Source organism: Pseudonaja textilis, unplaced genomic scaffold, assembly GCF_049901715.1.
Source record: "Pseudonaja textilis isolate UNSWEBS1 unplaced genomic scaffold, rPseTex1.2 PTEXCTG61, whole genome shotgun sequence".
Classification (NCBI taxonomy): domain Eukaryota; kingdom Metazoa; phylum Chordata; class Lepidosauria; order Squamata; family Elapidae; genus Pseudonaja; species Pseudonaja textilis.
In genome coordinates, this window is record NW_028262805.1 from 9,916 (window position 1) to 32,131 (window position 22,216).

At 37.5% G+C, this 22,216-nt stretch overlaps 1 protein-coding gene across 1 annotated transcript in view; it reads right to left on the reverse strand.

Annotated features, from left to right (window-relative positions):
* Window positions 1-2,729: 2,729 nt before the first annotated feature.
* Window positions 2,730-22,216, reverse strand: part of LOC113434625 (uncharacterized) — a 52,901-nt gene continuing 33,414 nt past the window's right edge. Inside the window, 17 exon segments of the mRNA XM_087918822.1 lie at window positions 2,730-2,989; window positions 4,227-4,489; window positions 5,782-5,941; window positions 6,363-6,460; window positions 7,100-7,212; window positions 7,804-8,007; window positions 8,737-8,958; window positions 11,401-11,604; window positions 13,293-13,502; window positions 15,291-15,500; window positions 16,308-16,382; window positions 18,235-18,447; window positions 18,799-19,011; window positions 19,360-19,572; window positions 19,925-20,137; window positions 21,251-21,463; window positions 21,815-22,027. Of these exon segments, the coding sequence (XP_087774948.1) occupies window positions 2,892-2,989; window positions 4,227-4,489; window positions 5,782-5,941; window positions 6,363-6,460; window positions 7,100-7,212; window positions 7,804-8,007; window positions 8,737-8,958; window positions 11,401-11,604; window positions 13,293-13,502; window positions 15,291-15,500; window positions 16,308-16,382; window positions 18,235-18,447; window positions 18,799-19,011; window positions 19,360-19,572; window positions 19,925-20,137; window positions 21,251-21,463; window positions 21,815-22,027 (3,135 nt within the window). The 3' untranslated portion in view covers window positions 2,730-2,891.

Below are 22,216 nucleotides of genomic sequence, written 5' to 3' on the forward strand. Positions count from 1 at the left end.
ATAGGTAGCAGATTATTTTAGGTTTCCCACACTGCCATCTAGCGAGATGCTGATTTCAAACTTATTTGGCTGCATCGAAGTTAATTGTTTGCAGAAAGCTATTGCTTAATGAAAGTAGGAAAGAAGTGGATAGCTTGAGGATGAACCTCACCCCTCATACAGAAATGAACTCAGATGCCAGTTTTAAGAATGTCATTCCCATTTTCTCCATCCAGCCTTTTTCAAACTGTTGTACTCAGGCTACAGTATGTTAGTTCCTAGGCAGCAAAAATCCTGCTAGGAATTCTTGACAGTTGAAAAAAAATAGGAGATACAGTGTATCATGGCATTGGCATGTCCCCATGTCACCGTAACAAAACACCTGCATAATATACCTATTTCCTTAAATGTAAACAATGTTTCCCCTCTTTTTTGCATCATTAAGATTGCTATTCTTCCTGATTTTCACAATAGCAACTTTCCAGCAAGCTTCTTAGTTTGCTAGATTCCCTTTACACATCTCTTAATCATTGCTCCCACTTGTTTTAATACATTTCTCAATCTGGCAACTTCAAGACATATGGACATCAACTCCTGGAATTCCATGGCTGGGATTGCAGTATTGGAATACTTTTATTCCTTACCAAGCCTGTTTCTGAGCTGGGGTTAAAAAAACAACCACAACCAGCCAGCTGCATGAAATTGTTCTTTATTCATCATCCAAAAAGGATGACAGCAAACTGTTAGATGTGTGGCTGCAAAAACCCCTTCATCCAGCACAAGATGTTATGTACATTACAATCAGCCCCTCCTTTACAATATCACCTCTTTACCCAGTTCCATTCTCACATCATCCTATATAAGGAACTTCCTCCCATGCAAGGCCTCATTAAATTTTCTGAGAATATATTTACCTAATGAAAAGCCATGTACAGCTTATCTAGCTTCCTTGGGTAACCTACTTTCAAGGCCTGTGAAGAGTGAGATGGCCAACTAATTTTAAAGAAAACAAAATGAGGCACGGTTTCAGAGCAGGGTGGATAAAAATTTATTTCTTTTTTAAAAAATCAGATTTTTAAAACTTAAATTGGATTTTTTAAAAATCAAGTTTATTTTAATAGAATGCATTTGGAGTAAAAATCTATTTAAATATAGTTTTCTATTTAAGATACATTAATAATTTAGTTTATTCAGCATGAAATGGAGCTTAGTTATGTAGCATGAGGCTGTATATTCTGCAATATTGGGAGTGTCGGTGAATCAACAGGTCAGAGAAGGAGCTGCTGCTGCAGGACAGAGATGACAGTTGCTCTTTAAAAATTATGATTTTCATCTAGTTAATTTAAATCAAGCCTTTTTACTAATGATTTAAATCATGATTTAAATCCACCTTGTTTCTGAGCCTTAATAAGAGTGTAAATGGTCAAATAGAATATTCTTTCTAAACTTTCTAACAGTAGTCTGATATACTACAGGTAGTTCTTGACTTATGACCTCAATTAGGTGCGAACTTTTTGTTGCTAAGCAAGGCAGTTGTTAAATAAATCACGCCCAATTTAATGACTTTTTTTGCTATGGTTAAATGAATCAGTAATCAAAACCCAGATAAGCACAAATTAACACCAGGATTAATATCAGACCAACAGTGAACAGTCAAGTAGTTAACAACCCCCAAACAAGAAACTACTTAGAAAACAACTCACCAACATTGATAAAGCAAAACACTGTATATAAACAGAGCAAAAACCCAATTTTGGTACTGAAGGGGTTACCTAAATGAATAATGAAACATCCACAAGAAAACAACCAAACTCAGCACTAAAGACTCCATTCTCCTAACCTATCTATCCAGTGAAATGTCTGCTTAGGGTCCTGAGTCTACTGTTCATATTATATCTTTGTACATATATACGTTGTTGTGGTTCGTCGTCACCCTGTGCAGATGGCAGTGGAATCGGACAGTGGGGAAGAACAGTGACCAGTTCAGGAGTCTGGGGAAGACTTGGATGAGAGTCCTGCGTCTGGTGCAGAGATGGGGCCAGGACCATCTGGGAGTTGTGTGCTGATTACGGAGCCTCCAGTCTGGCAGCAGCAAGGCAGAGGAACAAGGGGAGCCTGTTCCCAGTGTGTGTGTGCACACAACTGCTAGAAGGCAAAAGCAGTTAAGACAAAAAGGGGCGACTTGGGAGTAAGGCTGGGAGGTGATTGCCCCTTTCATAAAGTATAAAGGAAGTGCAAAGGTAGAAAAACCTTTGCAGGAAGCAAAGTTGTTCGCTCTGTTCAGATTAAACTTTGAAGCTCTGTGTGGACTTTGTACCTTGGTTGGTTGTTTGTTAATTTAGCACTTAGTTATTGGCAGCAATTCAAAGGAGAGAAAGGTGGGTGCTTTTCTTGAGGGACTGATTGGGACTCATTACAGGCTGGGAATGAACATAATTCCCAGCGTTGAAATAAAACAAGAGTTGTTCTAACTAAGCCTGTGCTTAATTATGGTCTCAGGAAGCCTGGGTCAGAAGAGACATGTGTATCTGAAAGATGTTACCAACTGGGGAAATCTAATAAGATTGACCTTACTTGAATTTGGGGAGAATTCTAGAGATCAAATAGAAAGTGTTTTAAATGAGATCTAGTTTGGTTTTGGGGAGAATTCTAGGGGTCAAATAGGAAGTATTAAATTGATAGACTTTATTTTATAAAAGAAAATAAACAAAACCTACTTATAATGAAACAAACTGAAAATTACACTGCTAACCAGTAGAAAAATATAAATTTTATTTATACAATTAAAAATACAGGACAATATGAATTTTCTAATGGAGATATACCAAGCAAAAGAGTAAGGAATACATATGGTATTGTATAATAAGTATGTTGGAAAGTATGCCAGGAGGAAAAATGAAGTGGCATGACTGTTACTGAGTCTTGCAGTTAGAAACATCTGCTTTATCTTCTGATGAAAGCCAGTTGTTGAAGTTATTTTCTTCAGATTCTGCTCTGCAAGATTCTGTGTCTGTTAGAAAGAATAGTTGCTGGTTAAGTTAATAAAAATAACTACAAATATTTAAGTAACACAATATAACCACAAGAGAATAGGTTGATTAGAGATGATAGAAGTTTGGAAATGTTCCATTTTTAAAACATCACCCTATTAATTCTTATTAATTTGAGATTAATAGCCTTATTAGATCAGCAGATTATTTAAATAACGTAGTGGTACACTACTTCCTGGGTATGTAATTTACTAAATGGCAAGTTAAACTATGGCTCTCTTAGACCTACTATAGATTCATGTTGGGACCACCAAAGTGCTTCTGTGTTGAATGGATTGAACGGTGACATCACTGTTGCCTGGGGGACACTCTTTTGGAGACTCCTGTTAAGTTTCCCACCAAAGTGTTACACACCCATCTACTCATGATCACCTGTTGCTTTCAAACTGCGGGGTCAGCAGTATGTGACAGGAACTCATCCCATCCCGCAGTAGGAACCGAGTCTCGAACGTGAGCCTGTCAATTGTCAGCACAGCGTCCTAACCATCATCTAAGTTGTACAGGAGGATTATGACAATCCAAGCTTACTTTGTGCAAGAATTGTCTTGTACTGTATATTTTTTCTATTGCTTCCAGTTACATGAGGTTAGCATGTGGGTACATCAGTTATCGGGTGAGAGATGCCAGGACAGGACATCCTCTAAACCTCATATAAAAACCCAGTACATTATTTCATGAAATCAGATGCTTTTAGCTACCTCTAGGGAGATTCTCAGTCATCCAGGTCATGGTTGCCCCAAAGGTGTTTTTTTTAAGAGGCGACTGGACTTTCTGGTTTTTCTTTGAAGACATTTCACTTCTCATGCAAAAAGCTTCTTCAGCTCTGATTGGATGGTGGGGAATGGAAAGGATCCCCACCATCCAGTCAGAGCTGAAGAAGCTTCTGGAGAAGCGAAACGTCTTCAAAGAAAAACTAGAAAGTCCAGTCGCCTCTTGAAAAAAGCACCTTTGGGACATCTTGCCTATTTCATGCAGTGAATAATCAATAACTATCCTATGATTTTCTGAATTATTTTTCCTGCTGGTCATTACATTTTGTAGGATTTGGCAATCCATAGAAAAAGCAAATGGGTCAGAAACCCATCCTTTCAAAACAAACTGGCAAACGCAGCAGTTTTTTGTGTGATCACAACGCAGCCTTACTCTAAAACAGGCTTTTTGCCTTAGCATCTAAGAATGCGTTATGCTCTTACTTACTTGCAGTAATCCCTAAGCACGAGTTATCAAAAAAAACCGATTGGCTGTTCGATGGCATCGGCTGTGGTGTGTCCAAAGGCAAAATGGGCTGCATGGAGCACTCCTTGCAGGGAGAGGCTGGCAGTGCCAAAAGTGATGAAGCTGGTGCTTTCCTTGGAGATTTGATTTGATGCTCCTCCACTGTGTCTCCCAAGGCTCGCTCCCTCCTCTTCACAGCTCGCTCCTTCCATTTCTGAACTTCTTCTTTCAAGAGATGCTCATTTCTTAAAACATACATTAGATATATTTAATCACCGGGTGTCCAGATAATATTTTTTTTTTCTTATTCTGTACAGCCCATTCGTTTTCTTTTTCTAAGAAATGGCTTTTTGCAAGACTTGCCTGCTTGTCCTTTTATTATCCATGCATTCAAGATTTATCACGGGATGAGCAATCTGTGAGCTCCCAAAACCCTTTTTGTGAACTTTGATGCATAATTGTTAAAAATTGGTAATTTCCCAACATTTGGATCTAGAAAAATATAGGTACAGGTAGTCCTTGACCATAGCTGAGCCCAAAATTTCTGATGCTAAGCGGGAATGTTGTTAAGTGAATTTTGCCCCATTTCATGACCTTTCTTGCCACAGTTGTTAACTGAATCACTGCAGTTGTTAAGTTAGTAACGTGGTTGTGAAGTGAATCTGGCTTCCCCACTGACTTTGCTAGTTAGAAGATTGCAAAAGGGGATTGCATGACCTCTGGGAACACTGCAACCGTCATTAATATCTGTCAGTGGCGAAGCGGGTAGTGAATTTTGATCATGTGACCATGGGGCTGTTGAAGAGTCATAAGTATGAAAAATGCTAAATCACCTTTTTCAGCGCTGTCATAACTTTGAATGGTCTCTGCATGAACTGTTTTAAGTCAAGGATTACCTGTAGCCCTTGACATGTGACCACAGTGGAACCCAAAATTTCCACTACTAAGCAAGAAATTTGTGGAGAGGCTCAGACATCCAGGTCATGGTTGTCCCAAAGGTGTGTCGTGTTCCCCCCCCGCCCCCCCCCAAAAAAGGGCAACTGAACTTTCTTTTTTTGAAGACGTTTCACTTCTCATCCAAGAAACTTCTTCAGCTCTCAGCTCAGCTCAGAGTTGAAGAAGTGTTGTGGCCCGCCGCAGACAGCAGAGCTTGCAGCAGATTTGGACAGTGAGGTTGGGGTGGAGCATGGCCCACTCCTGGAGTCTGGGGAAGGCTCTGACGAGTGCTCTGCATCGGAGGCAGAGATGGGGCCAGGGCCGCCTGACAGTTATCAGCTGCCTTCGGAATCGGAGATCAGTGGGGCAGAAGAACAGCCAACACTTCATTTGCATCCCCAAAATCTGATAAAACAAGCCAAAGCTTGTTTGATAAAGCAAGCCAAAGCTAACCATTGGCCCCACAATTTTGCCAGGCCGATATCTTCAAATGTGTGGACAGCTTAATTGTCTTTTAGACATAACTACCTGTTCTGTGTGAAAAATTCATACATGTACGATCATGATAAGCTATATTTCCAGGCAGAATATGATGACTTACGTCAACAGTAGTTCGTGTTCTTTCTTGAGTTGAGTGTATTCCTTTTCCAGCTTGGCATGCTTAGATTTTAACACTAGCACATGGGTATTCTGTATAATTCCACTACCACCACCACAAGTAATTGGTTTAAATGGCTGAGGAGGGTCTTCGTTAAACATCACTGAAAAGGTGAAGATCCATCATGTTAAGCCTTTTGCCAATGACAACATTTACTATCCAAACATCACAACTTTTTCAAAATCACCTCATTTCATGACATGGTATAATTTGGAACCACACATTTAAGAGACTATGGTTCAATTTGGGAATTTTATCACAGGATTTGAGGTTTCCGGCTTTTATGATTGTAAATGATTGAGGTGATTAAAAGGAGCTAGCACTGATAGAAATGTATGTACATAAATATATTCAAGTAGGACCTTGCCAAAATAGGCCTGAAACTATTTTTTAGCAGTTGGAAAACATGAAAGAATGTGTTTGAAAGATGAAAGTATTTTCCTGCTTGACTATCAATTTTGTAACATTGTACCTTAAAAGCCCATTTCATATAGCCAAGAGATAATCCTCTGATTTGTATTTACCTGTTGCATCCTGTTCTTGTCTTGCTTTACGAAGTTCTTCCTTCAACTTTCTTAACTGTTCCTCCCGATGATCTGCCAGAGCTTTGGCATTTGCCATTCTAGAACAGTGAAGATTCAGTTTTAAAATTATCAATGATGTTAGACTACAATTATACAATTACAATAGTCTACAATGATTGTGAATGGAGGACGCAGAACAATTTGGGACTATGGATTATTTTTCAAGCATAGTAGTACAATACTTCTCTTAAATTGTTCCCCCACACTTGAATAGGCAAGCTCTAAGCTCTTGATCCCCAACACATGGTCTGCAAAAGTCCTCTACTTAGTGGCTCAGGTTCAGAAATTAAAACTTTCAAAATGGCTGAGATCTTATGAAATTTAGAAAGTTCTAACTTGGAATTTCAGGTGAGTAGACCAAAATCTTGAAAAATATAGGCATTAATTAAAAAAAACACCTTGAAGTCCTAGAAGCCATCTCAAGGGATCTCTCTAGGGAGCAAAGAGATATTAGATTAATGCTCCATGCCTTAGGTCTAAATGTGGAGTCTATTGCTCTATAGCAGGGGTGTGTCAAACTGGTGGCCTGTGGGCCAGATGCACCATGCATGGGGTTAGGATCATCCCAATTCCACGAAGGGGAAAAACATCGTGATATGTCACATGATGGCAACGTGGCGCCACGAGTTTGACCTCTGTGCTCTACAGAATTGCCTTTTCAAGGAAATGGAACTTACTCTCGATCAAACAATTTGGATTGTTTCATTTTTGCCATTTCGGCTTTAACAAGCTGAGTTCTCAGGCCTTCAATTTCCTCCTTATATAATCCAACACCTTTATCCACCTGGGCCTAGTAAGAAAAAGAAAAACATGATCTCTTGAGAAGACAACAACAGTTGTATATTTCCAAGTGCCCAATAAGCACTTTAGAAAATGAAATCATATCTACATATTAGATAACAGACTTTTAGTAAAAACGAGCTACATACCTCTTCAGATCAAAGTAATAATGTCAGGACCCCTTTCAGATGGAGGTTTGGATCCAGCAAGAGATCAGAGTTAGCACCCTGTCAAATCACAGTTGGTGCCATATCTGATCTGCAGGAAATTGTCCTTCCATGGTTTCATTCCACAAATAACTGAATTGCATTAAAAATACTAGAGAACACCAGACAATGGGCCAAAGTTGTAGAGCACTTTCATTTTCTTTGAGGAGGAGTATGTTTAGCCACAAGCAAGGCTGGGAGGAAGCATAGCATTGTGAGCTGATAATTCCTTTGTATAAACTTGCCTTCCAGTGTCCAGCAGCCCAGAACATTGCATAAGTCTTATATAGGAATTGCAGAGAGAAAATGTGAAGATCTAAGACATTTGTGTGAATCCCATGAATAAATATTTTACTCCCAACATGAGAAGTCACTTATGTTAATACATATAATACCTTGAGTGCTTCTCTCTCACTTAATGCATTTCTTAAGCAATTTTCTTTTTCCTCTAATGCAGCTTGAAGCTTAATGACTTCATTCCTGGAAGCTTTCACATCAAGTTTCCTTTCCAGTATGGCTATTGTTTTCTCTTTTTCCTGGAGATTTTTACTTCCTTCATTTATTATGCTTTCTAGTTCTTGGATTTTCAACTGCAGATTCTTTGAAAAAGAAAGTGTGTTATTAGAAAATGGAACACCACTTCCAGATTTTATTTTCAAAGGTGGAAAAAATGTTTAGCTGTTATTGGTGATAACTGATACATGTAGAGTTAATTGGGTCTGAAGCTCTGAAGATCACAATAATTCCAATATTTTGAATGCTGGGCTCTTTATAAAAAAAGTGTGGCCTGAAAACAGTGAAAACGATCAGAAAAACAAACCATTTCTACTAGAATAGTAAGAGATGCAGCATCAAAGGAAGACGAATATAAGCAAAACTAATTCCCAACAGTGTACTTCCTCATTTATAAAAAGTAGCCCAGTGCCATTTCATGCATCTATTGGGAAAACACTCTTTATTTTTATAGAGCAGAGATTACCCAATATCATGTTTCCTGCAACCACAGATTTATAAGCACCATCTTATAGATTTATTTTAAATCAAAATGTCATGATTTGTCAAAGTCTGCCTCATTGATGAACTAATTTTTCTATCATCTGTTCTTTTCAACTAAAAAAGTTGGACAAAACTTATTCTCTCAGGAAACCTATTTAAGAACTAGAATGGATTTGGGAACATCATATATTTGGGAAAGCAGAGACTAAATAGAAATTTAATAAATGGCACACCAGGAAAAGCTGCATAGAAAAGAACTAAGCATTAATCAGATTAGACAAATGAAGAGACATCAGGCTGAGGTGTCAAATAGGAGTTTAACAAAAACACACCTTTGTATCTTGTTCTGCTGCTTCCAGTTTATATCTTAGCTTATGGTTTTCTTCTTCTCGTGACGTATTAGCAACACCACAGGATTTTTGATCTTTTTCTAACATATCTAACTGTAGAATCAGTTCCTTTGTTTCTTCTCTACATGCTTTCAGAGTAGCATCAATCTCTCTGCAGTAATTGGCATTTATGGCTTCCAGCGCAGATCTAGCTTGAAAATAGGGCTGTAATATAAAGGCAGCAATAGATCTTAAGGGAGGTATGTTACATTGCTATCTCTTACAGTCATCCAATTACACCAGAACAGTTTCTGCAAACTAAACCAACATGTCCAATAATCCAAGTTGCTCTGGATTATTAAACTATAAGAAACACACAACTACGGACTTCTGGTTTGAAGGACTTCGGCAACAGACATGAATCTATGATCGTGCATGGTTTCTGCCTGGGCTTGCCACTGGAGCGCCCCGAGCTGGCTGGTTTCAGGGCTAAGCCACCCCGTAGAGTTGGTGAAGAGGGGGGGGACCGCCAGCAGGGTCGAGGAGAGCCGCATCTCTCCTCAGCTGGCCATTACTCCCTTTCCCAAAGGCGGTAGGAGAGGTGGTCAGAAATGGCCACCTCAAAGAAGAACTCGACCGGGAAAGAACGTGCAGGAGGAAGATAAGAAGTGAAAGTTTTGGCTGACTGGGCTAAGTTGAAAAAGCAACAACTAAGGTACCCTGGAATTTAAATTTTACAAGAAATAACATCACTCCCAAAGAAGAGTTGGAAGCAGCGAAAGAAAGTGAAACGGGAAAGGTTTGGCTTTTTTTTTTCCTTCTCTCTCCTTCCTTATATTGACAACTAAGAATAAGAAATTGGAAAAATCCGCTTTGGCATCAATAGGCAATTAAGCTGAAAATATAACTAAATGCCAAAGGGATAATAAAGATTTTTGGATATTAAAAACTTTTTCTTCTATAAGCAGGAAGAGAGAGAAAAAGAATAAGGGCAGGATCTGGAAGAGGGAGGAGACTGCCTGGACTTTAAAAGAATCTAAAGTAAAATTTCAATAAGACTTCTAAAAGATACATTTTAACTGAAACTTTGCAACTAAATAGTAACCCCAGGAAGAGAAAGTGGAAACAAAAAGAAAGCACAAAAAGAAACAGTCTGTGTGTATTTGGATTACTTGGTGACTTTTGGATTTTTGGTTATTATATTTGAATGATTAAAATCAATCGGGTGGTTGTTTAAAAATTTCTACAATGGCATCACTTTTGGATGAATTGAAAATGGAACTTAAAAAGTACAAACAAGATGCACAAGAAGGGAAGGTTTGTTTTGGCTTCATTTTTCAATTCTTAGAAATGGAGATTTGGAACTATGAGAAACAACAAGAAAAGACTGCAAAACAAGAAGACAAAGAAGAAGCCATCTTTAATGAACAAGCAATTTTATGTGGGGAAGAAAAAGGAAAGGGGGGAAAGAGGATGGAGAATTTAAGACTTAAAAAAGCAACCAAAGAAAAGAAAAATAGTTGGAAAAATAAGTATAATACTGGAAAGCATCAGAAAAGGGGAATACAGAAGAGGGAAATAGAGGTAGAGAGACAAAGGAGTAAAAACGGGAGAGAGAAGAAGAGAGGGAAGAAGGAAAGGAAAAGAAGTTACAAAGGTCCAGAGCAAGATATAAAGAAACAGGACCTATTTAGAGGTAATGGGTGAAAATCTAACTGAAAAAGGGATTCTGTAAAGGTACATAAGATTGTATTGTTATATTTGTAATAGAAATAACTGTAGAAAATTGGAAACAACATATGATTAGAATGAGGGATAAAATAGTTAGTGTAATTTAGTGAAATGTTTGTGAATAAAGTAAATGAAATAAAATAAATGAGAAAATTGAATTAGGAAGGAATGGGAACATTTTAATTAGTCAATGTTTTATAAAATATAAGTGAAGGTGGGGGGGAAATTAACTATGGAAAGTTTATAATTGTTCCCACAGAAGTATGATATTTAACTGAAAAGTAACGTGAAAAATGTTAAGACTTTAATGAATATTAATATTAATGATAGAATTGAATTGGAATGGAATGTTGTTTTAATTATATACATTTATAATTTTTTCTTTTCTTTTTTTCAAGAATACTGTGTGTAGTTTAAGAATGTACCAAGCAGAATCCGAATGGAAGTTTTGTATTATATTAAGTGTTATAACTTTAGGGGAAAGATATAAAGGCGTCATACTCCAATCAGTAACTACAGGAGAAATTTTGTTTAATGAGAAAAGATAATGGACAATTGAAACAGGACAGACAAAAAATATAAATATAATGATTTGAATTGAGATGAAATAAATAAAATAAAATTGAGGAAATTAAAAGAGGGGAGAAGCCATGTAGAAAATGTAAAATAGTAATAAGATATGGAATAGAATATAAAAATGAGCATGAACCTGAATTTGCGTCTGTATGAAGAAATGTAACCCAAGATTATGCTGCTTTCAAAAAAGATGTTTTAATATTATTTCTTTTCTTTTTGTGAAAACTCAAATAAAATTTACAAAAAAAAAAAAGAAGAAAAGAAACACGCAACTACATGTACAGCATTATCTCCAAGCGCACCCTTAACAAGGCAAAAACAATAATATTGTGCTACACCTTTTAAATCTGCATTTCGTACCTGAGCTTTGGGCCGTAGAAATTGAATAATGGACTGAAACTTTTCAATATTTTGCTTTATTGTTGCCTCAAAGCCTTGCAAATCAACATATGAGCACCGTTCCAAATACTGTTCCACCTCAATGTTCTTATGTTCCAACTCTTGTAACATAACCTCTGTGCTACCGAGTTCTTCTTCCATTTCAGAAACTTCTTTAGACATTTGCTGCGCCAAGAAATACATAAAAATGATCTGGTTTGTCAAGACATGTATCATGACTTATTTTTTGCAGCACGGTAACTGGGAAGAGAATTTATGCAGAAACCTTTTAACACAGATACAGTATTAACCCTTCTAGCTCAGTTAACCACACTGAAAAGAAACATTTAAGCTGATTTATCTTCCCACCTGTCCACAGAGCCATCATAGTGGGAATAAAATACCAATAGATACATTATTTTCTTCTTGCAAGTTTTAATTGGACATGCCAAGGGCTGATTTTGAAAAATGCTGTACCTTAAATTACAGCCTTTAGGAAAAATGCTTAATTCTGGTTTAGTATTCCTTCTTCTGTGCCATCTTGAATATGACTGACAAAGTAGCCCCCGCCCGAATTATGTAAATATTTATTTTTGACAAACTTTTAATGTGATGGTTTCATTTACATTTTTTTAAAATTCTTCTCTCAGAAACTGCCCTGAGCTCTCTTGGAAAGAAAAGCAGTCTTGACAGCATGTATTATTACATCAAGATAAAAACCCAAAGGTGCTTTATTTCAAGAGGCAATTGGACTTTCTGGTTTTTCTTTGAATATGTTTTGCAAGAACTTCTTCAGCTCTTGAAAAAGCACCCATGGGACAACCATGACCTGGAGGACTAAGAATCTCCATAGACATCACGATAAAAAGTTTTAACTTGTTAATAACCCGTCTTCCATGAAGCATAGGTATTTTTCCTTTTGAATCCAGATGCGAAAGGTAACAGAAAAAAAAAAAAGCCAGTGGATCTCTAGTCCTTCACTGACTTCTGAAAGGCCTTGGCTTTTCAATGGCATTGTACAATATCATTGTGGATCAGAGGCAGAACCTTTGCGGCATCAGCCTTAGTAGCCTATTGACTTCTGGAACACAAGTCTCCAGGAAATGGCTCTAAAGACTGACCTTAACTCGGAGCCGTGGTGGCGCAGTAGTTAGAGTTCAGTACTGCAGGCTACTTCTGCTGCCTGCAATTTGGCAGTTTGAATCACACCAGGCTCAAGGTTGACTAAGCCTTCTATCCTTCTGAGGTCGGTATAAAATGAGGAGCCAAATTGTTGGGGGAAATATGCTGACTCTGTAAACTACTGAGAGAGGGCTGTAAAGCATTATAAAGTGGTATATAAGTCTAAGTGCTATTGCTTTTGCTATTAACTCATCATCTCAGCAGAGATTAGACTAGCCCCCACTTTGACACTGTTTCACAAGGCTCTGAAGACCTTGGCTTTGCCAATGGGCCTGGGGAATCTGGAGTGGGATAGATCTCATCAAGGGGCTTCCTTAACTGGTTGCTGTTGCCAGGGAGCTGCAGGGTTATTGCTTTTATTGTTGTATAACCAACAAATGTATATTTTCTAATTAAATAGTTTTTTTAAAAAAAAATCAGCAAATGATGGAAATCATTATCACAGCCCACAACACAGGATGACAAATATTTCAGGTTCTGTTATGCAATGGTCAAGATGCTTCCATATCCAAATGTTGTGGGAGTGTGTGAAATTTTCCAAATGCATATTATTTTGGCCATTTCATACTTTTGAACTGTAGTTTAGTCGAGGGAGGGGTTTTGGAAATGGTGCTTGGACACGTAGCAATGTCCTGGCAATGTTGCTTTCCCCAACTCCGGTCCCAAGCAGGCAATCTTTGGAAAACCATTACCTCAGTGAGACCATCCAAGCTCTGCATCAGTTCAGAGAGACCAGACTGCTGCGATTCAGCTCCCTGCTGTTTCAAGTGAGGCTTTCCAAGTTCCTGAATTTGCATTCTCTGTGCATGTTGATTTTTTCGCTCATCAAGCAGCTCCCTTGTGTACTGGCTGACATTTGTGTAGTATTCCTTTCTTTTGTTGCACACGCAGCTAAACAAGTACTGTTGGAGATGAAGAAGTTAATTAAGAGCTGTGGCGGTATAGTGGTTAAACTGCAATATTACAGGCTGACTCTGCCCATAGGCAGGAATTTGATCCTGGAACTCCTGAACGGACCGAAGTTGACTCAGCCTTCCATCCAATGAGGACCCAGATTGTTGGAGGCAATATGCTGATTCTGTAAACTGCTTAGAGAGGGGCTGAAAAGAACTATGAAGTAGCATACAAGTTTAAGTGCTATTGCTATTACTAAGAGCTCATTAACACAAGAGCTCAAAAACTAGTTGAGTTTAGTAAATTTATCTTGGGATAAGCTGCACACCATTTTAGCTTTACTCCGTAACTAAACTTAAACTTTACAATACGTTTGTTCAGCTTTCATAGGTGCCACAAAACCTGTCTTCTTTAATGTGGGCTACCACCCCTATTAAAAACTGCAACAGCCTGTTTTTTCCCCCACTTATTGAATCATACGTTGCCCGTCGTTGAACAGAGTTTGTGGTGTTCTGTTCCTGAGGTGCAGAACTGGCTGTTCCTAAGATACCACTTAGACTACAAACAACAGAATTGTGGACTGGATCAACTTTCCCAACCTGGGTGCCCTTCGGATATATAGACATTGTCTCAAATTCTCAACAAAGGGTTGCTGGCTAGGGAATTCTGGGAAGGTTGAGCTAGATAGACCTCTGCTCTGATACAAGAGAGATCTTCCTTAAAACCTGAACATATTTACATTTAGTGACTGTTAAAAGTTGTTAATATATATATGGCCACTGCAGCATCCCCATGGTCTTGTGATCAAAATTAAGATCCTTGATAACTAGCTCATATTTATGATGGTTAAAGAGTCCGGGGGTCATGTAATCACCTTATACGGCCTTCTGACAAGCAAAGTCAATGGAGAAGCCAGATTCACTTAACAACTGTGATACTAACTTAACAACCATGGAGATTCACTGACTATGGCAGGAAAGGTCGTAATATGGGACAAAACTCATTTAACAACTGTCTTGCTTAGCAACAGAAATGTTGGGCATAATTGTGGTTGCAAGTTGAAGATTACCTGTAATGTAAAGTGTACGAAAGAACTAATAGAAACTAACAGATTCACACGTGACTTTAATCTAGGAATTTATTTAACTTAATTTACTGATCAAGCCATAACTGAGTTTGCAAGTTCCACTAAGCCATGAATCATAGTTTAAACCCAGATTTAGATACAGGTAGTCCTCGACTAATCACCGGTCGCTTAGTGACCAAAGTTACCACAGACAAAACCCAATGGTACTTACAACCTTGTTGTGAAGTTCTGACAGTCGTGGCCACCCCGCAGTCATTTCCTGTGTTGTGTGCTCACATGACTGGGTTTATCACATTTTATGCTGAAAACTAGCATTAACTTCTGGGTTTTGTCCAAACCTGGAAATTAATGCTAGTTTTCCCAATTTGTGGTCATTAATGAACAATGACTACAGGTTAATGACTACAGGTTCACTTAATGGCAAACTGCCTAAAATGTTGTAAAATTAGGTCACTTGTGTGATCAGCTGTTCTATGGAGGTCACAACTTATGACCTGAATGGGCAGACTTCATTACAAGTGTAAGTCATGGCCCACCTGTACATACAAAACTAAAACTAAACAAAGCACTCAGTAGTTTAGCACAGAGGTCTCCAAACTTGGCAACTTTAAGACTTGTGGACTTCAACTCCCAGAATTCTACCAAGAAGTTACCAAGTTTGGGACCCCTGGTTTAGCATGTGATACAAAACATTGTTTAAAGCTAGTACCTGAACTGTGTTCAACAAGCTGTAGAGGCTGTTACTTATACACTCATCTTCTGTTTGAAGCCTTTTGATGTTATTGGCTTCCTGGGGAGAAATGTGAGGAAGCCACTGGGCTATTAGAGCTTTCTTGCTATCAAACTGATTCCTGATCTGAAGAGAGATTTTTATGAAATATTCAGATTTTTCCAGCTCTGAAAATTTCTTCAGAGCCTCCTGAAATAAAAAGGAAACAGGCTGAAATTAACAAAGGTTTTCATCTTTTAAAATCAGTGGTTTTTCTCACAACCACTAAAGGCATAGATTGTGATCTTTTTGACTATGAAATTTTATTTTATTCCACAGCAGGAATAAAATAAAATTTCATAGTCAAAAAGATCACAATCTCGTGCTATTAAGAAACATGTCTTGATCAACCAGAGTGCATTTTTTGAATTGCATTCATGTGAACAAGCTACTGTACCCATTGTTGAACATTAGACCTCCCCTTGCTCTAATCCTCTCCCTTAGCAGAATATACATTATATATTCATAGACTGCTGAGGAAAAGTAGCTGTGCAAGATATCTGCAGAGTGCGATTTTAAAAAATGACAATCTCAAAATGGCAGCCACAATTGCATGATCAACACTGTCCATCTTTTAAGTACAATATTCCAAAAAAGAAATGGAGTTTCAATCACACTGTTACTAGTGCCATTGTGAGGTGGTTTTTTTTTTTTTTTAACATAATCTGAAGACACCCCTGATACCAGCAGCACAAGAGAAGAGTTCTTGGAGTAGCAATTATTCTGAGGAAACCACTAGATTTACAATTCATTTTTCTATATCAAGACCTCCTGGACTGCAAAAGGATGTTTCTCTGTTTTCTGGTATAAGATACAAGTTATAGATAGATTGGGTATAACTGGAAATGGAGTTCAGTCGTTGTTGTGAGAATAGGCAGAAGAAGGATAAAAGGTAGAAGTTAGAACTCCACTTAATGCAGATTCAATCAAGGGGAAATAAATGATGATAGCATTTACCATTATTCGGAATATTTTTGTCTCCAAGATTTCAAAGCAGTCTTGTGTCTTTCGTTTGACATTCATTTCAGAATCCTAGAAAGGAGAATATATATTCAGTGGTGACTTATTGTCTCAATATGAGCAGATTATGTCCAACTAAATAGGATACGTAATAGAACTCTAAAAATGGAAAGACATTTTTGATTCCTGCAACGGATGAATGGTTGCAAAAAATGGATGGTGTTAGCAGGGATGGCTAAATTGACTGCTTTGATTAAATAAATGAATACTTAATTTTGTTTCTATTTGGAAGCCACTTTTGGATTTTTTGTGCTTGAAATGGAAAAAAAATATGAAACTTCGATTTTGGGTTTTGCTGATTAGATAGGTTTGTTGTTACAGAAATGGCTAGTACGGTATATAAAGCCCAAGGTTTCCCTTTTCCAATCAGGTCTTATTCTAGAGGGCGGTGCTCATCTTTGTTTCTTAGCTGAGGAAGCCAACGTTGTATGAAGACACTTCTGTGCCTATGTGGTCAGCATGATCATATGCTGAAGTACACAGAACGTGTTACTTTCCCATCAAAGTGGTACCTGTTTATCTACTTGCATTTGCATGCTTTAGAACTGCTAGGTAGTCAGTTACAGGGGGCAATAACAGCAGCTCACCCTGTTGCATGGCGCTAGGTCTCAAACCTGGGCTATCAGCTTTCCAACTGACAAGCTCATAGCCTTTAACTGCTGAGCCATCGCCCCTCCTGGCTAATATATATTATTATGTAAAAGTAAAGTTGAAGTTGCACGTTATTTTACTGTGCCAAAAGTAATTGGAAGTCAATGCTTTTCTATTTTTATCTCCCCTTTAATTCTACACATCTTCCCTCTTCCTTTTTTCCCTCCCCCATTTTCCCATTATTTTCAATTTTCTTTGTATTTCTGCATTTTATATTTTGATAAACTAAGAAAAATATGAATGAAAAAAGATCTTAGTCATACCCAGTTTGATTACTAGTTGGACAATAGTCAGACAATAGACAATATTTAAAGGTTTTGCAAGGTCACAGGGATCCCAGATTTATCTGCAAGTTTTCATTACATGCATTAATCTTTGGTGGGAAAAATAAGTAGGACAGAAAGACACATGTGAAAAGATAATGCTCAATTTCTTATTTTTGGCTGCCTAAAATAGGGATGCTGATTAAACAGACTTTACTTCCACATTAAAAAATGTGCTTAAAGAATAACTTTAAACAGAGATTGAAATAGGAAACAGGTTGGGTTTGCTTTGTCATAGTCGATGCTGTTTCCATTGTTATTTATTCCCTTAGTAAATATTGATTACATTTGTTGACTCAGCAACTACTTTCTGTATCTATCAACAAAGTGAATCTTAAATATAAACCAGGATCTAGGACTAATTTAATTTATTTTAAATTGACACTGTTGAATCAAATGGATTTAAACACAAATATTGCACGTCTGATTTTTCTCCAATTGATGAAACAGAGCTAGGCAAACTATAAATTTATACTTTATAGTTATATATAATTTCTGAACAAAATGCATATGATATCCCACAGCACTCACCAATTGCACAACCGGAGAAAGGCTGAAGGAACAGCCTTGTTTTCTATCCTTTTTAATGTAAAATTTCAATAATGTAGGAATGTTCTCATGCCAGAAAATCCAGTTAACTACCTGATATCTGAACATTAATCCTCAGCTCATCCTAATAATGTTAAAGGATGCCCAACCTTGACATAAAGCATTCAACTCCCCTTAATTTAAGGGAGATTTAAGATTTACGGGAAATTACAATGTGATGTTGGGTTGAAAGCTAGACCTACATCAATGGTTTTACAGAATAAGAAACAATATATCCGTGAAACTGCATTTACTAGAAAGCATTTACCGGAAAACTGCATTTACTGGAAAGCATCCCGTACCTTTGCAGTGTTTTCACATAAGGTCTCCTGAAGTTGGCTTTGAGTTTCCTCTCTGATGTTCTGCATAACCTGTTGAAGGTCATCTCTCTCTTTTTGAAGCAAGGCCTTCTCTTTCAGTAGCTGTTGGACACATGTCTCCTGCTCTCTCAGTTTATCTGTCAATTGTTTCTTTTCCTCAGTAAGGCTGTTTGCCTCTTCATTTAATTTTTTTATCTAAGGAATTAAATGTCACACCATTACTAAATCATTCTTCCCCAGCCAATGCCTTTGAGAATAAATGCAGTTTTTTTTTAAACTCCCATCATTCAGGATCAAAACATGGAGGATGCACAGTTAAGGAAAACGAAATTAAACTCTGTGTCGCATCACGATTTAGGATAAAAATATTAAGAAAATTAAAATGTGCCTGTTTCCCTAAACAATTGAATCTATTACAGTGCCCTTTTGAAATATTTCAAATTATTTTAGATCCACAAATGCTATATTTTCCTAACAGTCCATTCAGTAAATATTTAATATACTAATGTGCAAACATAATTCCATTCTCCGAAAAGCATCCCGTACCTTTGCAGCATTTTCAGATAAGGTCTCCTGAAGTTGGCGTTGAGTTTCCTCTCTCATGTTCTGCGTAACCTGTTGAAGGTCATCTCTCTCTTTTTGAAGCAAGGCCTTCTCTTTCAGTAGCTGTTGGACACATGTCTCCTGCTCTCTCAGTTTATCTGTCAATTGTTTCTTTTCCTCAGTAAGGCTGTTTGCTTCTTCATTTAATTTTTTTATCTAAGGAATTAAATGTCACACCATTACTAAATCATCCTTCCCCAGCTAATGCCTTTGAGAATAAATGCAGTGTTTTTTTTAAACTCCCATCATTCAAGATCAAAACATGGAGGATGCACAGTTAGGGAAAACTAAATTAAACTCTGTCGCATCACGATTTAGGATAAAAATATTAAGAAAATTAAAATGTGCCTGTTTCCCTAAACAATTGAATCTATTAGTGCCCTTTTGAAATATTTCAAATTATTTTAGATCCACAAATGCTATATTTTCCTAACAGTCCATTCAGTAAATATTTAATATACTAATGTGCAAACATAATTCCATTCTCCGAAAAGCATCCCCTACCTTTGCAGCATTTTCAGATAAGGTCTCCTGAAGTTGGCGTTGAGTTTCCTCTCTCATGTTCTGCGTAACCTGCTGAAGGTCATCTCTCTCTTTTTGAAGCAAGGCCTTCTCTTTCAGTAGCTGTTGGACATATTTCTCCTGCTCTCTCAGTTTATCTGTCAATTGTTTCTTTTCCTCAGTAAGGCTGTTTGCTTCTTCATTTAATTTTTTTATCTAAGGAATTAAATGTCACACCATTACTAAATCATCCTTCCCCAGCTAATGCCTTTGAGAATAAATGCAGTGTTTTTTTTAAACTCCCATCATTCAAGATCAAAACATGGAGGATGGACTGTTGGGGAAGACTAAATTAAACTCTGTGTCGCATCATGATTTAGGGTAAAAATATTAAGAAAATTAAAATGTGTTTGTTTCCCTAAATAATTGAATCTCTTACAGTGCCCTTTTGAAATATTTCAAATTATTTTAGATCCACAAATGCTATATTTTCCTAACAGTCCATTCAGTAAATATTTAATATACTAATGCTCAAACATAATTCCATTCTCCGAAAAGCATCACATACCTTCTCAGCATTTTCTGATAAGTTCTCCTGAAGTTGGCTTTGTGTTTCCTCTCTGATGTTCTGCATAACCTGCTGAAGGTCATCACTCTCTTTTTGAAGCAAGACCTTCTCTTTCAGTAGCTGTTGGACATATTTCTCCTGCTCTCTCAGTTCAGTAGTCAATTGTTTCTTTTCCTCAATAAGGCTGCTTATCTCTTCTTTTGATTTTATTATCTAAGAAATTAAATGTAACATGATTACTAAGCAGCCATCTTCAGCTGGTGCCTTTGAGAGATAACAACAGTTTTGAACCCCCATATTTCAGGGTTAAAATATGGAAGATGCACAGTTAGGGAAAACTAAATCAAAGCCTGTGTAGCATCAAGTTTGATCTAAAGAGCAGAACAGAACATATTGGCCAAATGTGATTGGACAGACAAGGAATTTATCTCTGGTGCATAAACTCTCAGTGTACATAAAAGCAATAAAGTAATATAATCATAAGATACCAATAGATGAAAAGGATAATAGTAATACAGACTTACTACATGGGTAAAATCCTTAGACATAAGACAATGTCGTGAGGATTAGGCATTCAACAGAGAGGGAAAAATTTTATCTCGGTCTAGTTGTTTTGGCATACAATGCCCTAGAATGCTACCGAGAGGGGAGGAGTTGAAACAGTTTATGTCCATGATGTGAGGGGTCTGCAGGTAACTTCTCAGTCCTCTTTCTGACCCATGTGGTATTCAGGTCCTCAATGGAAGGAAAATGGAATACTAAGGAGATTAAATTTTGCCTCTTTCCCTAAACATTTGAATTCCTTAGAGTACTCTGTTTAAAATTTCACATTATTTTAGATTCACAAATGCTATTTTCTCAACTTTCTAGTTCAGTAAGTACCCATGTTTCCGTGAAAATAAGACTGGGTCTTATTTTCTTTTAGGCCCCCAAATAAGCACTAGGGCTTATTTTGGGGTGGTGTCTTATTTTTTCCATGCACGGAAAGCCCACTTCTTCTGCTTGTTTGCGCCAGAGCAGGAGGCCATGTGGTGCACCAATGCTGCCTCTGCAAGGCAGGAGTGTATGTAGAGCTGCTCCACGCATGCCACGCTGGCTTACCTCAGGGCCCTCGCAGCCAGGCCACCCACACCCTGGCACTTGTTTCACCTCTCAGCAGCAGCTCCAGCAACCCCATTCAGCAGAGCTTCTTTTGGGGATAGGGCTTATATTAGGCGCATGTGTAAAAATATGCTGGGGACTATTTTCAGGATAATTTGGGGGAATCAGGGTATTAAAAATACTTATGTACAAACATAATACCATTCTCCGAAAAGCATCCCGTACCTTTGCAGCATTTTCAGATAAGGTCTCCTGAAGTTGACTTTGCGTTTCCTCTCGGATGTTCTGCATAACCTGTTGAAGGTCATCTCTCTCTTTTTGAAGCATGGCCTTCTCTTTCAGTAGCTGTTGGACACATGTCTCCTGCTCTCTCAGTTTATCTGTCAATTGTTTCTTTTCCTCAGTAAGGCTGTTTGCCTCTTCATTTAATTTTTTTATCTAAGGAATTAAATGTCACACCATTACTAAATCCTTCTTCCCCAGCCAATGCCTTTGAGAATAAATGCAGTTTTTTTTTAAACTCCCATCATTCAGGATCAAAACATGGAGGATGCACAGTTAGGGAAAACTAAATTAAACTCTGTGTTGCATCACGATTTAGGATAAAAATATTAAGAAAATTAAAATGTGCCTGTTTCCCTAAACAATTGAATCTATTACAGTGCCCATTTGAAATATTTCAAATTATTTTAGATCCACAAATGCTATATTTTCCTAACAGTCCATTCAGTAAATATTTAATATACTAATGTGCAAACATAATTCCATTCTCCGAAAAGCATCCCCTACCTTTGCAGCATTTTCAGATAAGGTCTCCTGAAGTTGGCTTTGAGTTTCCTCTCTCATGTTCTGCATAACCTGTTGAAGGTCATCTCTCTCTTTTTGAAGCAAGGCCTTCTCTTTCAGTAGCTGTTGGACACATGTCTCCTGCTCTCTCAGTTTATCTGTCAATTGTTTCTTTTCCTCAGTAAGGCTGTTTGCCTCTTCATTTATTTTTTTTATCTAAGGAATTAAATGTCACACCATTACTAAATCATCCTTCCCCAGCCAATGCCTTTGAGAATAAATGCAGTTTTTTTTTAAACTCCCATCATTCAGGATCAAAACATGGAGGATGCAGTTAGGGAAAACTAAATTAAACTCTGTCGCATCACGATTTAGAATAAAAATATTAAGAAAATTAAAATGTGC